The following is a 15,317-nucleotide window of genomic DNA, read 5'->3' as shown; positions in this document are numbered from 1 at the left end:
ATTAATAAACAATTGAAAGTTTGAAGAAAAAGAAACGTAATGATTTCTTTTATAATCGTCGTTGTAATGAGACGTGACGTTCTTGAGTAATTTCAATACGAATTTATTATCATTTATTCTTTATCATTTTGCGGAAGAAAGATGAGATTGCATGGTAGCTCTGTGCGATAAACTTAGTGAGATATTGTCGCTGTTTTTTTTTATGTATTTTTCTGTGCAGTCTGTTTCAGTGTAAGTCTGGTATTACGTGGACGGTCGTTAAATCGAGTGGAAGTCTCAATTTTTTTTGTTGCTTAGATAGGTGAACGAGCTCACCGCCCACCTGGTGTTAAATTAGTTACTGGAGCCCATGGACATCTACAACGTAAAACCTTGAGACATGAGATCTAAGGTCTCACTTTTAACAGTACAACGGCTACACGGCAGAAATAGGCAGAGTGGTGGTGGTACCTACCTGTGCCGACTCACAAGACGTCCTACCACCAGTAATTACACAAATTATAATTTTTGCGACTTACATCAAAAATATAAAAAAAATGTCTTTAAAATGACCGCGTTCAAGATTTCCCTTTTATCAATCGCTTGCTTCAAAATTGTTTTTTTCTTTTTCTACTGTAACACCTGCAGTCAGTCGCCATGACTCTGACAGATGTGTTTCAAGAGGTTATGGTTTGGAGGGGCAGAGCCAATGCTCCGTCTCACCTTAGTAGGGTAGCACGTCGGCTCTCTTGAGTCTAATCGGATTTGGCTGCAAGAGTATACCGGACAACGGGTTTGGTGAGCTGTCAAATGGTTCTTAAAGATGGCTGAGTATCGTTTAACTTTTTTTTTATTGCTTAGATGGGTGAACGAGCTCACAGCCCACCTGGTGTTAAGTGGTTACTGGAGCCCATAGACATTTACGACGTAAATGCGCCACCCACCTTGAGATACAAGTTCTAAGGTCTCAGTATAGTTACGGCTGCCCTACCCTTCAAATCGAAACGCGTTACTGCTTCACGGCAGAAATAGGCAGGGTGGTGGTACCTACGCGCGCGGACTCACAAGAGGTCCTACCACCAGTAACACCATCAAATATGGTTGGGATTTCCAGGTGCTCGTGGATTTTCCAATTTCGAGTATATCAAGAGTACTATCAGGAAAAATACTTCCTGGGCTTCGTTCTTTATTAGCTGAATCCAAAATTAGGTAATCTAGTACGGATGAGAACATGTTACGCATTGAAGCATTACTGCAATGCTTGCTGATACAGAGCACAATGATGTGTAGCAGCATGATCGAATTGATGTAGACGCATTGTAGACGCATAGGCACAACCCACTTCTCAGTGGGTCGCGATACCGATTCACTAGTAGGTTCTGCAAAGCACTGCTCTTGTTAGGGCCAGTGTGAGCACATTCTTTCAGGTTGACGTACTTGAGCTCACCTACCAGTCACAGCGTAGCGAGAATAGCCAGGGCCGGATTTAGAGGTCTGGCCTCAGGGCAACAGAGGCGGAGGACCACTGGCCTTCAAATGTTTCCTAAATAAATAGAACAATTTTTTTCAGTCTAGTTTTACAATAAAAAATTTACTGTGAACTCACGTAGATTCTCGTATTTAACGTTACTCTCTCTCTAGTATTTAGCAAACACACATAAATATAATCGAAGATAAGAATTATCTAAAATTTAATTTCGAAGGAATGAAGAGATGTTTACTAGTGTTTACTTGTCAGCATCATTATCCTGCCCTTCTCCCAGTCACCTGGGGTCGGTGCAACATGTTTTCTCCTTCCATACTCTTCTATCATATACCATTTCTTCGCTCACTCTCCTCTTACCCATATCGTCTTTCACACAAAAAAGCGTGTGGTGGGCGCCTAAGAATACCTCCAACCCAAACTTAGCTCATGGGTGTCGTAGAAGGCGACTAAGAGCCAAAGCCAGACCAAAGCCAATAAAACCTCAGCCCAAGGTCAACAAAAGCATTCCCAAGGAGGGAATCATAAAAAAATTGCCAAAACTTAGAGCAACATGAGAAGGAACTTGTCATCATTTGAAAGAAAACATTTCCAGTCTCTATTGTGGGGGCCCCCCGTTTGTGGAGGCCCCGGGGCTTTTGCCCCGATCGCCCTCCCCTAAATCCGGCCCTGAGAATAACCCTTACCAGCAAATACCTTTAAATTGCCAGCGAATAGGCAGGGAAGAAAAATAAAATTTAATACTGCAGCAGTAGATGTTCCGGTCCTTCGATTACTGAACAATATCTTGGGCTTGGTCGAAGATCTTTCCTTTGTCGTATCTCTACAAAAAATGTATCGACACTCGAAAGGCAAACATGACTAAGCGACAATAACTGCTTTGTACATAAATGATAGGCAATAACCATATTCGATGCGCAAAAATATATATTTCTAGGTCTATTAATATCATTTCAACCCTACAGCTACTAGCCAGATTCTACGACAGCTAGATTCGTTTAAATAAATTTTGTTTTCAGGTATTTCAACTTTAAATTAGTCTACTGTAAAGTTCACGCATTGTCGCTTAGTCACGTTTGCCTTTCAAGCGTCGGTATGTAAATAATAGGGACCTAAAACTATTCCCAATCTCACAATAGGTAGGTAAGCAGGCAAATAAAAGAGATTTCGTCTTAAAATGATCAGCCAATCACTATCGAACATCGTATGACGTCATATGTGGTATTTGAAGTCGTCGTGGCCTAAAGGATAAGACGTCCGGTGCGTTCGTTGTTGCGATGCACCGGTGTTCGAATCCCGCAGGCGGGTACTAATTTTTCGAATGAAATACGTACTTAACAAATGTTCACGATTGACTTCCACGGTGAAGGAGTAACATCGTGTAATAAAAATCAAACCCGCAAAATTATAATTTGCGGTATCACTGGTGGTAGGACCTATTGAGAGTCCGCACGGCTAGGTACCACCGCCCTGCCTATTTCTGCCGTGAAGCAGTAATGCGTTTCGGTTTGAAGGGTGGGGTAGCCGTTGTAACTATACTGAGACCTTAGAACTTATATCTCAAGGTGGGTGGCGCATTTACGTTGTAGATGTCTATGGGCTCCAGTAACCACTTAACACCAGGTGGGCTGTGAGCTCGTCCACCCATCTAAGCTATAAAAAAAAAAAGAAAATATGTGGTTAATCGCTTTTTAGCTACATTCTTTGGTTCAGTTTTCTTATACGCGTCAACAGTCAATCAACAGATAAATCTGCTAGGAATGCACCCGGTTCGTTATTGATTCGTCGTCTATTATGACCACGAATTACATTACACGTTGAGTAGATGCGTACGCCATGTTGTACAATAAAAAACAGATATAAGAGTAACTATAAATACTTTATTTGTTTATCTATACTCTATACTAATATTACAAAGAAGAAGATTTGTTTGTTTGTTTGTATTGTAACCGATTAGAAAAAATATTTCACTGTTTGAAAGCTATACTATTCCCGAGTGATATAGGCTACAATATTTTTTGAAAAAAATTTAGGGATCCTTACTTAAACTATAATAATGTAACCCAAGGTGTAAAAAAATTACCTAAAATATTCTTAACGTCGCATGCCCTGCGAAAACTATTCATGATAGAATAAAATAATGTATTACGACTTGGTAGAACACATTATTATTTACAAAAAGTATAGCAACAGCGTATGTCTTACTATTATAGTTATGCCGCAGTAAGTGTTCTCTTTTATTTAAAAAAATAAAAAACGTCAAATATCGTTGAAATGTTTTGTTAAAGACCCGAGCGGAGCCGGAGCGGGCCGCTAGTTAATAATAAAAACGGCAAAAGAATGAATGATAGTTCAAAAAGTCTTCAAGTAGGGTGACAATGTTTCTAGTGACGATGCTGTCCACGGTTGCTCCGTCAACCTCTCCCAGATCTATCCCTGAAGCAGTTTAGACGCTACAACGATGATTACAAGGGAGTTGCAGATATTTTTTCTGGAGGTAGGACCTCTTGTGAGTCCGCGCGGGTAGGTACTACTACCCTGCCTATTTCTGCCGTGAAGCAGTAATGCGTTTCGGTTTGAATGGTGGGGCAGGCGTTTTAACTATACTTGAGACCTTAGAACTTATATCTCAAGGTGGGTGGCGCATTTACGTTGTAGATGTCGATGGGCTCCAGTAACCACTTAACACCAGGTGGGCTGTGAGCTCGTCCACCCAACTAAGCAATAAAAAAAATTGCATTTCTGAAAACCCACCCCCTTTCATCTGCTAATTTACTGTAACCCCCCGCGTGGAGGGAAAGAGCACACGACGCGTCCATTCGCTATGAGCTTAAGGGATTCGCAAAAGTGTAGTAATAAAGTATAACCCTAAAAAGGATAAGTGAATTTCAAATGTTTCATGTAAAAATGAGTACTACTTGCAACTGCTCAGAGTGAAACACGGAACCAACAAATAATCACTCGGTCATGATATTACTATCAATTGTAAAGTCCAAATCAGTATTTAGTATTGCCTAATTTTTTTTACAAATGTTTTTTTTTTCCTTTTTAATTTTTTTTTTTAATTACTTTCCTAAATCTCTATTTTTAATTAGAGTTTGATAGCTGAATACATTTACCATTGTCATAATTTATAACGATATCTCAAAATCTATACTAAATATGTTACATTACAAACACGTTACTGATAGTATATTTGGTAGGCAGCGGCTTGGCTCTGCCCCTGGCATTGCTGAAGTCCATGGGCGACGGTAACCACTCACCATCAGGTGGGCCGTATGCCCGTCTGCCTACAAAGGCAATAAAAAAAAAAAAAAAAAAAAAATATTATAATCTATAATAAAATTAACACATCGGATATTTTTAGTACAGTAAAATATATGATCCGAGTAACACCGTCTAGATCTACTATAATAAATACAATAATGTATCTGCTAGTTGGTGATTTATGTACCAACGGACTTAGAATTAAACTAATAGTTTTTTAAAACCAAAAAGTGATAGAAACATTTCTGTTCGTCCCGGATAATTGCAACATGCTTCATTGTTTTTTTTAATGCATAGATGGGTGGACGAGCTCACGGCTCACCTGGTGTTAAGTGGTTACTGGAGCCCATAGACATCCACAACGTAAATGCGCCACCCACCTTGAGACATGAGTTCCAAGGTTCCAGTAGAAAATGTATGCAAAATAACTTTAAATAACTCAAATGAGTACTTTAGTACTCACTCACAAAAATAAAGGGCATTGAAAAAATTATTTAAGTTAAGAAAGATAGTTGTAAATAGTTAGGTAAGGGTGAATTAGGTAAGGGTGAAAAAGTACCCTGAGAATAGTGTAGTCAGGGGACGAGAAAAAAAAAGGTCTCAGCCTAGTGTCTAGTTACATCGGCTGCCCTACCTTTCAAACCGAAACGCATCACTGTTTTACGGCAGAAATAGACAGGGTGGTGGACTCACAAAAGGTTCTACCACCAGTAAAAGGTGAAAGGCGTTGCATTAATAATATAGCTGTCCAATTGTGTTTATATTAATACATTTAGTGACAAACATAATCAAATGCTTAATACTGAAAACTTTTTAACGTTTAAGTATGAGTTTATGTAAATTTAAGTATTAAGCACGTGAACAATGACGTCACTGTCAACTAGAGACCGTTTAGGCTCAATTAAAATTAAAACAGATCTAAACAATCCAGTATTCTAGAGAGACCAATTTTTTGTAAAATGTCATATTTCAGATCTGAAATCGTTTATGCTCCAGTCCGTATGGATTACAACTGTAATTTTGACTTTTCTATGAAAATACTGAAAAATGAATGAAATGATTAAAATTTTCATAATTTAGTATTTGAAAAATGTAAATTTTTATGTTATATATTTTATAAAGTTAAAACGGAATGCGTAGAACAAAAAAAGATGAAGTAAAAGAAGAAACAAAAAAAGAAAGAGAAAAAGCCCAATGGCACGTCACAGTGGATACGCCACTGGAGATATAACACAAGGAGGCTTGAATGGTAGGTGACCGATCGAGGTAGGTAATGCCAAGACCCTATGCAGCATGATAAGAAGACATGCTGCTCTGACCACACATAATGAGAAAGAAGGTTAAGAAGAAAATGCCTATGAATAACAGCTGCTAAATAAACAATATCTTTAAGGTGCTAAAATAAAATAAGATGTTTTTTAATGGTAAGATAATAATGTTACATTTTTGTCTGTACAGGGTTACTGGATAGATGACGTAACCATAATAAAGGTTACCACCTGTCGGCGAGAAGAAAATATGAAGACAATCATGAAACTATGATATTATGTTCACAATTTAACTGATGCTCTCTCGAAAAATCCAGAAACGAACAACTTTTTATTGTAAATTAAAAATCATGAAAACTAGATATTTTAAAAGTTTCTACGACAAAATCTATTACTTTTAATCTAATCTGAAATTTACTAGCAGAGTTACTTCATATTTCCAATAACCCTTAAATATAAATAGGTATATATATAAAGAAACAGTTCACTACATTTTACTCCCTTGTTTGACAGCCGATTTTTTTCCTTGGAACCGATTGGTGAACATAATCTTTTGCAAAAAGAAAATCGATAGCACTTTTTGCACTTATTTGCAAGAAATAATATCCACAACAAAACAAAAGAGGAAACGTAATAAAAATATATCATATGAATCTAAGTCTTGTGGTGTCAGTGATTAAGGTCGATGTTTTTTTTTAATGCAGAATGGATTAAACCATTACCGAAGTGGTAAAGAGAGGTTGGAACAGAAGTTTTACCGTTGATAAGACTTCTTAAGAAACCACCAAATATAAGATACAAAATTTCTATGATAGCTCTTATTTCAGAGCAACAAAAATTCTTAGCAGAACCGTCTTAAGCTTTATTAGTGGTTTTAGGGCGTCTAATGAGTCCGCCCTAGTAGGAACCACTACCCTGCCTATTTTTGCCGTGAAGCAGTTTCAGCTTAAAGTGTGGGATAGCCACTAACTGAGACTTAGAAATCTTGTCTCAAACTGGGTGGCAGCATTTACATTGTTGATGTCGATGGGCTCCAGTAACCACTTAACACCAGATAGGCGGTGAACTAACCACCCGTTGAAGTGCAAAAAGACAATGATTCTAGGATGAGACCAATTGTATATGGTGAATTGTGTTTTCCCATACTTCTCTAAATGGGACACTATTGATGGCTGCTGACAATTGATCCACATTCTTGAGATTAAGTGGAACATTTTATGAAATTAGTTCTAAATTTCGTATTAAAAAGCGGTCCTACTAAAACGCCCAAATATTTGCTTTTAACTTAGTAATTGAATATTGTTATCTACTTATGTTGCAAGTATTTTGCCGGTGTCGATCAGGTGGGTGGCGCATTTACGTTGTAGATGTCTATGGGCTCCCGTAACCACTTAACATCAGGTTAGCTGTGAGCTTGTCCACCCATCTAAGCCATAAAAAAAGGAAATAGTATATATAGCCTATTTATATTGTTTTATATATATATAAAAGCGGTTATGTTAAGTTATGACCAATATCAAGATTGCCGCCAAATGATGCCAATCAGTCATCCGTAGTATCATCTCCTTTCAGATTTTGCAATCTCGGAACACATTGATAACGTGGCACGTTCAACATCGGTATTGCCACGGAACGCTGCCACATCGTCCTTCTTGGCACGAAATCGAAAAACGGTGCAAATTTTGGCCCGAACCGTTGCATCCGGAATGGCCGGTAACAAGGTTGGGGTTGGATTTCAATTACACGTAACGGCCATATGTACGGCGAGTTTATGTAGCGTGGTAGCGGGCCAGTTCTCATGAAAAAAGGCCACGGTTTTCTTCCGTAGTTTGGTCCTAGACAAAAATAAATAAATTATTATTGACTGTTAATTTGATACAGTTCATTTCTATTTCACTGGCTACAAAACTATTGCAATGTTTGTACAGAAATCGGAATGGCCCGAAAATTGGTCGTCGACCGCATTTTAAGTCGAAATGTCTGTAGACCCTGAGAGCCACTTAATGCATAATGGGCAACGGACACATTCTAGACAATACGAAAGCTTAAATCGGATTTATGCAGAATATTTCGAGTTATGTATCTAACAGTTTTAGTTACCAAAATGAGTGACGATTCTGACACTTCCTTTGGCGTGTGCGCGACCGGAAAACGATACAGTTTTAGGTACAGAGGCTTTCTTGATCACTTCGTCTTTAACCGAATCTTCGGCGACCACTGCCACGTCTCCGTCATCAACGGCCGTCTCTGTTTGCTGTGGAGAAATTGCAAGTAAGTGAAACAAAGCAAAATCGATAGTGTACAAGGTTTTGAAAATATTTTTTTTTATTGCCCTTGTAGGCAGACGAGCATACGGCCCACCTGATGGTGAGTGGTTACCGTCGCCCATGGACTTCAGCAATGCCAAGGGCAGAGCCAAGCCGCTGCCTACCGCTTAATACTCTCCACAAGCCTCGTTTGAAGAAGGATTATATATATACTCAAAGATATACTCAAAGATCGTACAACGCTCTCCATGTTCAATATAATAACGCGTTTAGGGTGCTGGTGGTGCTGCCCCGCTTTTGTAGCGCATCAGGGATGTTTGCAGACGCGCACATAGATTGTTTTTACGCTACCATGCGTAAGAGGTGTGCATCTCTGGTAAGCAGAGTGAGGGCCAGCTCCAACAGTATCCTGAACATGATCGCAAGCAGGCTGGACTGTGTATACATGGGTCGCTGTGGTGCCATCTCCCATGGGATGTTACGACAGTAATTCATTGTGATGTAAATATAACTACTAACATAGGTCTAAGTCTTATTAACAATTTATATGAGTCATGGTTACTTGCAATAAAAACATTATTATTATATATTATAGCGTTCGGGAAACACCGTGGAGGGGAGCTCATTCCATAGCCGGATGGTAAGTGGCAAAAAAGATCTCTGGAAACGCACTGTGGATGACCGCAGTGGCTCCAGGTAGTATGGATGAACTCTACTCCGGTGGCGGGCGGTGCGATGGTAAAAACGAGATGCCGGTATCATCTCGAACAATTCCTCAGAGCACTCCCCATGGAACATACGGTACAGAATACAGAGGGAACCGAAGTCCCTCCGCAGACCCAGAGGTTCCAAACGATCCGTGAGAATAGGATTATCGACAATCCGAACGAATGGTTTTGCCTAAAACAGCACCAGCATATCTCTACCAATCGATGTCAAAAAAGGCCATTGGCAGATTCACCGAATAAATACTACTTCTATTATGGCAGCAACTTGGCAGGTTGGAAATTAACACCCACTTATTGCTGGAGCGATTTATTTTGCTATTCGATGTTCTGTTTATTTCTACAACCAAGCAAGTATCCCTTACCTTGTCTTAAAAGGAGCAGCAACACTAATGGTACTGGATCCAGAGGCTTCATTACTCACTTCACTTCAGGGTACCAAACTAAATTTAGTGATTACTTCTTCTTTTTTTCTTACTTAAGAACAAAAAAGATAAAGAAAATATGATACATACCTGAGTCACAACGATTTCCTTTAGCAGAATTAAAACGATTAGAAACATTTTGGAGTACGTGCATCTCTGAGTATACATTTGAATGAAATACGTGACCCATTTAAATTAGTTATTTATAATATTTCTTAATTACCCATATGGCTTGATAGTTTTATTCTCGAATATCTTTTTAAAAATTGAATCTATTTAAAACGATTCAGCGGCTGTGTTTGTTCGTCAGCAGTAGTTGATCGTAGCTAACTACCCGTACCATGCCCAATGCTAAGTTCTCAACGCCCAACGTAAATCCGGCAACTCTATACATGAGGTCAATGTTAAACCCCTAAAAACCGATTATCATTCCATTTCACTATCTCTTCTATGTAGATACATGTACTGTGTAACTATCTTACTGTTTACTGGTGGTAGGATATCTTGTGAGTCCGCACAGGTAGGTACCACCGCCCCGCCTATTTCTGCCGTGAAGTAGTAATGACTTTCGGTTTGAAGGGTGGGGCAGCAGTTCTTCTCCATTCATTACTATAATATATATTCGGTTTGAAGGGTCGGGCAGCCGCTGTAACTATATTGAGACCTTGGAACTTATATCTCAAGGTGTGTGGCGCATTTACTTTGTAGATCTCTATGGGCTCCAGTAACCACTTAACACCGGTCCAAATTTAGTAAATGAGTAAAAAAAATCATTTCTTTGTTCGTAGACGGTAATTAATCAACAAGCAAAACCATTAGCTTAATACTAATTTATGATTCAATAAAAAATGAAACGTGACATTTTGGAAAATATACAATCAAAAAAATGTTTAAGGAGCAAAAAAAAACATTACTTCCTTGTGTCTGTTTCGTTTGCTCTTTATTAGATAGAGCAGGATAGATGTAGCGAATAATACATTTTTAAATGGAAACAAAAATGCGTTATCAGAACACTGAAAAATGCGCTTATTATCATGAAGGATTCTATGATTGAATACAATTCTTAATTTTATAACACATTATTTTCATCCTTTGGTCTCTACTAAATTAGAATAACCCAATTTTTCAGGTTATCAATTGACGTGTCTTTCTTCTTACTTACTTCATTCTGTTACAATGTTACTATTGACGTGACCACGTAACAGCGAATGATTGGGATTGCATGTTTCAACGAAAACTCCACCCACATAATCATGCTGTAACACCTAAAGCTAATGTATTGAGTGATGAAATCATCAACGCTGAATCTTGGGTCTGGAATGGACTACTTGCATTGATATCAAACCCTTCACTTTCCCAACCAGTTTTACTAAGTAAGCCTTTTTTTAATATTACTACATAGTATAAAACAAAGTCGCTTTCTCTGTCCCTATGTATGCTTAAATCTTTAAAACTACGCAACGGATTTTGATGCGGTTTTTTTAAATAGATAGAGTTATTAAAGAGGAAGGCTTATATGTATAATAACATCCATTAAATAGTGGAGAAATCAATAATAAACTACAGTTTCCGAAGCGAAGCGAAGGCGGGTCGCTAGTTTATTATAATACTTTTGAAACTCATCTAATAATTATAATAATCAGAGAGAGCCAAAACTGAAGATTTATATTTTATTATAAATAAGATAGCGTTCGTGGAATAGCCATAAGCGATCACTAATTGCGTTTTCAATATTAGATATTTATTTAGATGGATGCTCATGGCCTGTTTGCTTGAATTATTTACCGTAAACCATAGATTATAGTAATTAATTGAGAAAAAAAAAAATTTCATTTGCTTATAGTCTTCTAAAAGAATATATTTTGGCACATTCTACTGATGTCGTTCGATTGATTTCAATTTAATCATAATTCTATTGGAAATAAAAAGAAATTATTCACTATATTCTTCTGCAATGTTCCTGAACACAATAGAAATAAGGGATTTTTTCCTACATATGTTGGTAGTCTCTGGGGACTATGCCAGCTTCATCGAGCGAATACGTAAGCTCATGGGGCTATAACCTGACAAGTTGCTAACACTAGGCCTGGCAAGAGCAGTGCTTCGCAGAATCTACCAAAGGATCAGAAACGCTACCCACTGAGAACATCCGGAGAGAAACTCAATGGGCCATATCTGAGGGTTATTTTCTATTAAACAAACAGTAGATTTATGCTGTGTCTGAGGGAAATAAGGGAGTGAGCTACAAACACACGACGAAAGCTACTGAGCTTCAATCAATCAATTACTTAAGTAGCTTTGATCTAAAAATGTTGCTTTAAAAAAATCAACAAAATTTAAATACTCATTTAATCACATACATATTTTATACAAGCAGTCGACAGATTCAATCTTTTTAAACAATTACAAAGCATTTAGTAATGTCACTGTTTCGGTTATACCAGCAACCGGGAGTCCATTTATGATCGGCAAACTTCCATACTTGCCCAAATTCAACGTGTTGATGTGAGGCGTATTCATTAGACTCGATTCATCAAATATGCTTGATTCATCTGCAGTCTCCAAAAATATGTTAGGTATGAAATTTACGTTCATATTTGATATATCTTTTATGTAACGCGGACTGTTATGAGCGTTGTTGAATGTGTCATCAAAATTAAGAGGTTGATACTTAAAATTTCCAAGCATTGGAGTCAGATTTTTACTATTCATAATTACGGCTTCGTTTGCAACAGCCATTCCAGTAGCTGGTACATCATACACTGGTTTGTTGCCAGCTGAAGCATCGATTATCAGCTTGCCAGTTAAATCGTTGCGATTTCGCTGGAATTCTCTAGGAACTCTATTGCTATTTTCTACGTAATTTACAAATGGAGTATTAACACTTGGAACGTAATTCAAAGGATCGTTATTATGATTGTTTGGTCCCAAAATCTGTTGATTGACATTTGGTTTTCCGTTTAATTCGTAATTTGTGATAAACAGCTTGGAATATTCTGGGATTGCATTCAAAAAACTAGCTTGAATATTTTCATCTGAAACTCTGTTATTACCATTATTAAGATTATTATAATTGTTTTCTCTCAAACTATTAAGAATTAAGCGTTCATTGTCGTAATGATTTTGAGTTACTTTAGGTATTCCTATATCTGTTACTTCAGTTTGCTTTACGAAACGACTTAATGAATTCATATCGCTAGGTTCAATAGCATCTCTATACCTGTTTATATAAGGTTCATTAATCACTGCTATATCAGAACCGATGGTTTTCATATTGCCGTTGTCATTGGCCATAGAATTTATGTTCTTTATAAGTCTTCGCAATAAATATTCCGGAAAATTGATTTTAATATGATTATTGTTGTCGTATAGCACGCGTCTTCCGTCTTCAACTGTATTTGTTAGCATTAATATATCATTCGACTGTTGTCGATTTGAGATTCTCTGGCAGTCACATTCTCCAAATTGCAAACACTGTGCTGCGATGGACTGAAAATAAAATTTTGATTTAAAAAATAATCAGAATGCCGAATATATTTATGTATGTAATCTTATGTAATTAGTATTTAGTCTCGATTGTCTGAGTACCGTACTGTGAACCGTGTACATAAATAACAAAAGCTAAATGCAATTTGTTTATTTAAAAGAGATGACGCTGTATATTCTTCGATGACAGATTATCTACAAGACTTTACAATTAGCGGCGTAAACTAGCCTTCCGGGTTACGAAATCAATTCAGCGGAATTAGGATAATTATTAAATTGCCAAGTTTGGTGATAATATAACAATTATAATTTGGCAAAGGACAATGCCCATTTTCTATGGGCGTTTGGGCCCCTAAAAAAAGTTGTCGTGTCATGATGGTTTTAACTTAATTTGATAGACCAAGAAATATCGTTTCATATTCAGAAAACGATTTTTATATTCTCATCCGGGTTTAAGAGAAATCTGTTTTTTTCTGCAGCTAAAATTAAGTTGTTAATTGTTTTCTTCGAAATCAATAATCGCTCTCATCATTATTTACAGTATTAAATAAGTTAATTGTGGTTAATGTTGCTAGAAATAAGCCCTTACATACATTTTATTATTATTATATCCTCATAATAATAATAAAATGAAATGAAATCCGGAAGTCGGCAACGATATTGTTGTTGTTGTTTTTAAATTCGCCAATAAGCAGGCAAAGAGAGTAGCCTATACAGCCTAATCTGTCGTAGTTATATTTTTTTATGTCGTTAATCGTGAACAACGATTATTGACGTTTAATACACAAAACAACACCCAATTTATATATTATCATCACAATAAACTATTAAAAAAACATTAAAATAAAACTTCAAGTGACGCTTCACTCGGATTGCTGCCAAAACTCTCATCATATATTATTATAATAAGAATAGAGTAATGGTAGGCCATTGATATTTTTACCAATGGAATCATTCATATCTAAAGATATTCAATAATTCATGGTATTAAGTAATAATTATTATAACAATATATAAATATTTAATTGAACAAAAATAAACTAAAAAGTCTGTGAATTATAAGCATTAGCTATTATTTTTTTATTTGTTGTTCAAGTCACAGGCAACTCTTTCGTTTGGCAGCATATAGGTTTACTATAAGGCTGTATGGGCTAAGCCCTTTGCCTATTGGCGAATTTAAAAACGATGGCACTCAGTTTTGGGATGTTAACAATTAAGTAATTTATTTTTTTGTAAAACAATTTCAGGGTGAAAGAAATGTTGATACATAAACTAAACAACGTGAAAAAATAAGTCATAGTTTTTCAAGTACAAATAGTTTTGACATAAAGTTGGCCCACTTTTGGGCATTGTCCTTTAACTCAAATCGTTTGAAGAGCTGAAAATCTTAAAGATTGAATTTAAACAATAAACCGTAAAAAATGGCTTAATAAATACCCACTGCCCACGTAGACCGATTGAAATGTATTATTTCATTAATATTTTCTGCACATCGAATGCTTGTTACACTATGTAATACATACCGGAGTAACACCCAGTAACTGTATTTTTTTTTTATTAGGTTCTCATGCACTGAATAAAATCTACACACATTAACTTAAATAAAAAAAATATAATTTATTGTTGAATTCAAACTTTTGGGTGTGAAAACAACTTGCATAAGGACGGTTGTGAAGTTTTTTTTTTATTGCTTAGGTGGGTGTACGAGCTAGTTACAACGGATGCCCCACCCTTCAAACCGAAACGCATTACTGCTTCACGGCAGAAATGGGCAGGGCGGCGGTACCTACCCGTGCGGACTCACAAGAGGTCCTACCACCAGTAGAGCCTGATTTTTATTTATTATACGTGGCTTCGTGGATTGCAATAGTTTGCGGTTTGTTTAACTATAAAAGCGGTTTGTCAAATAAAAAAGAACCGATTTTTTTTTTCCACCAAAAAAAATGAAATTTTAAATTACTTTACCTGAACCAAAAACAATTTGATTAATATTATCATGCATTTTAAATACATTTTTTTTTTTTGGGAACGACAAAAATATACTACATCACATCTTCACTGATTGTAAACGTTTTGTTTTTTTTTTTATTTTATCTCAAACGATTATATTTATAGTCAGATTTATCGAATAAAACATTGCTTATCGCGATCCCAATGTGGCTCTTGTTTAGTATCGCGCGTCGAATTGAAAACGTGATGTATCTTTATTAAGTTAATTTCGTATGGGATGTGACTAAACGCTTACTGGTGGTAGGACCTCTTGTGAGTCCGCACGGGTAGGTACCACCACCCCGCCTATTTCCGCCGTGAAGCCGTAATGCGTTTCGGTTTGAAGGGTGGGGCAGCCGTTGTGACTTAGAACTATTATCTCAAGGTGGGTGGCGCATTTACGTTGTAGATGTCTATGGGCTTCAGTA

At 36.9% G+C, this 15,317-nt stretch overlaps 1 protein-coding gene across 1 annotated transcript; it reads right to left on the bottom strand.

Annotated features, from left to right (window-relative positions):
* Positions 1-11,817: 11,817 nt before the first annotated feature.
* On the bottom strand, positions 11,818-14,913 carry LOC114251147 (uncharacterized). The gene is made up of 2 exons (XM_089734430.1): positions 14,866-14,913; positions 11,818-12,903 (listed from the first exon to the last, which is right to left on the bottom strand). The coding sequence occupies exons 1-2, from the start codon at positions 14,911-14,913 to the stop codon at positions 11,818-11,820; spliced, it is 1,134 nt and encodes a 377-aa protein (XP_089590556.1).
* Between the last annotated feature and the right edge of the window lie 404 nt (positions 14,914-15,317).

The sequence above is a fragment of the Bombyx mandarina genome, chromosome 02 (genome assembly GCF_030267445.1).
Source record: "Bombyx mandarina strain Sakado chromosome 02, ASM3026744v2".
Lineage (NCBI taxonomy): Eukaryota > Metazoa > Arthropoda > Insecta > Lepidoptera > Bombycidae > Bombyx > Bombyx mandarina.
The sequence above is the reverse complement of the archived record's forward strand: the minus strand, read 5'-3'. Positions and strand labels throughout refer to the sequence as shown.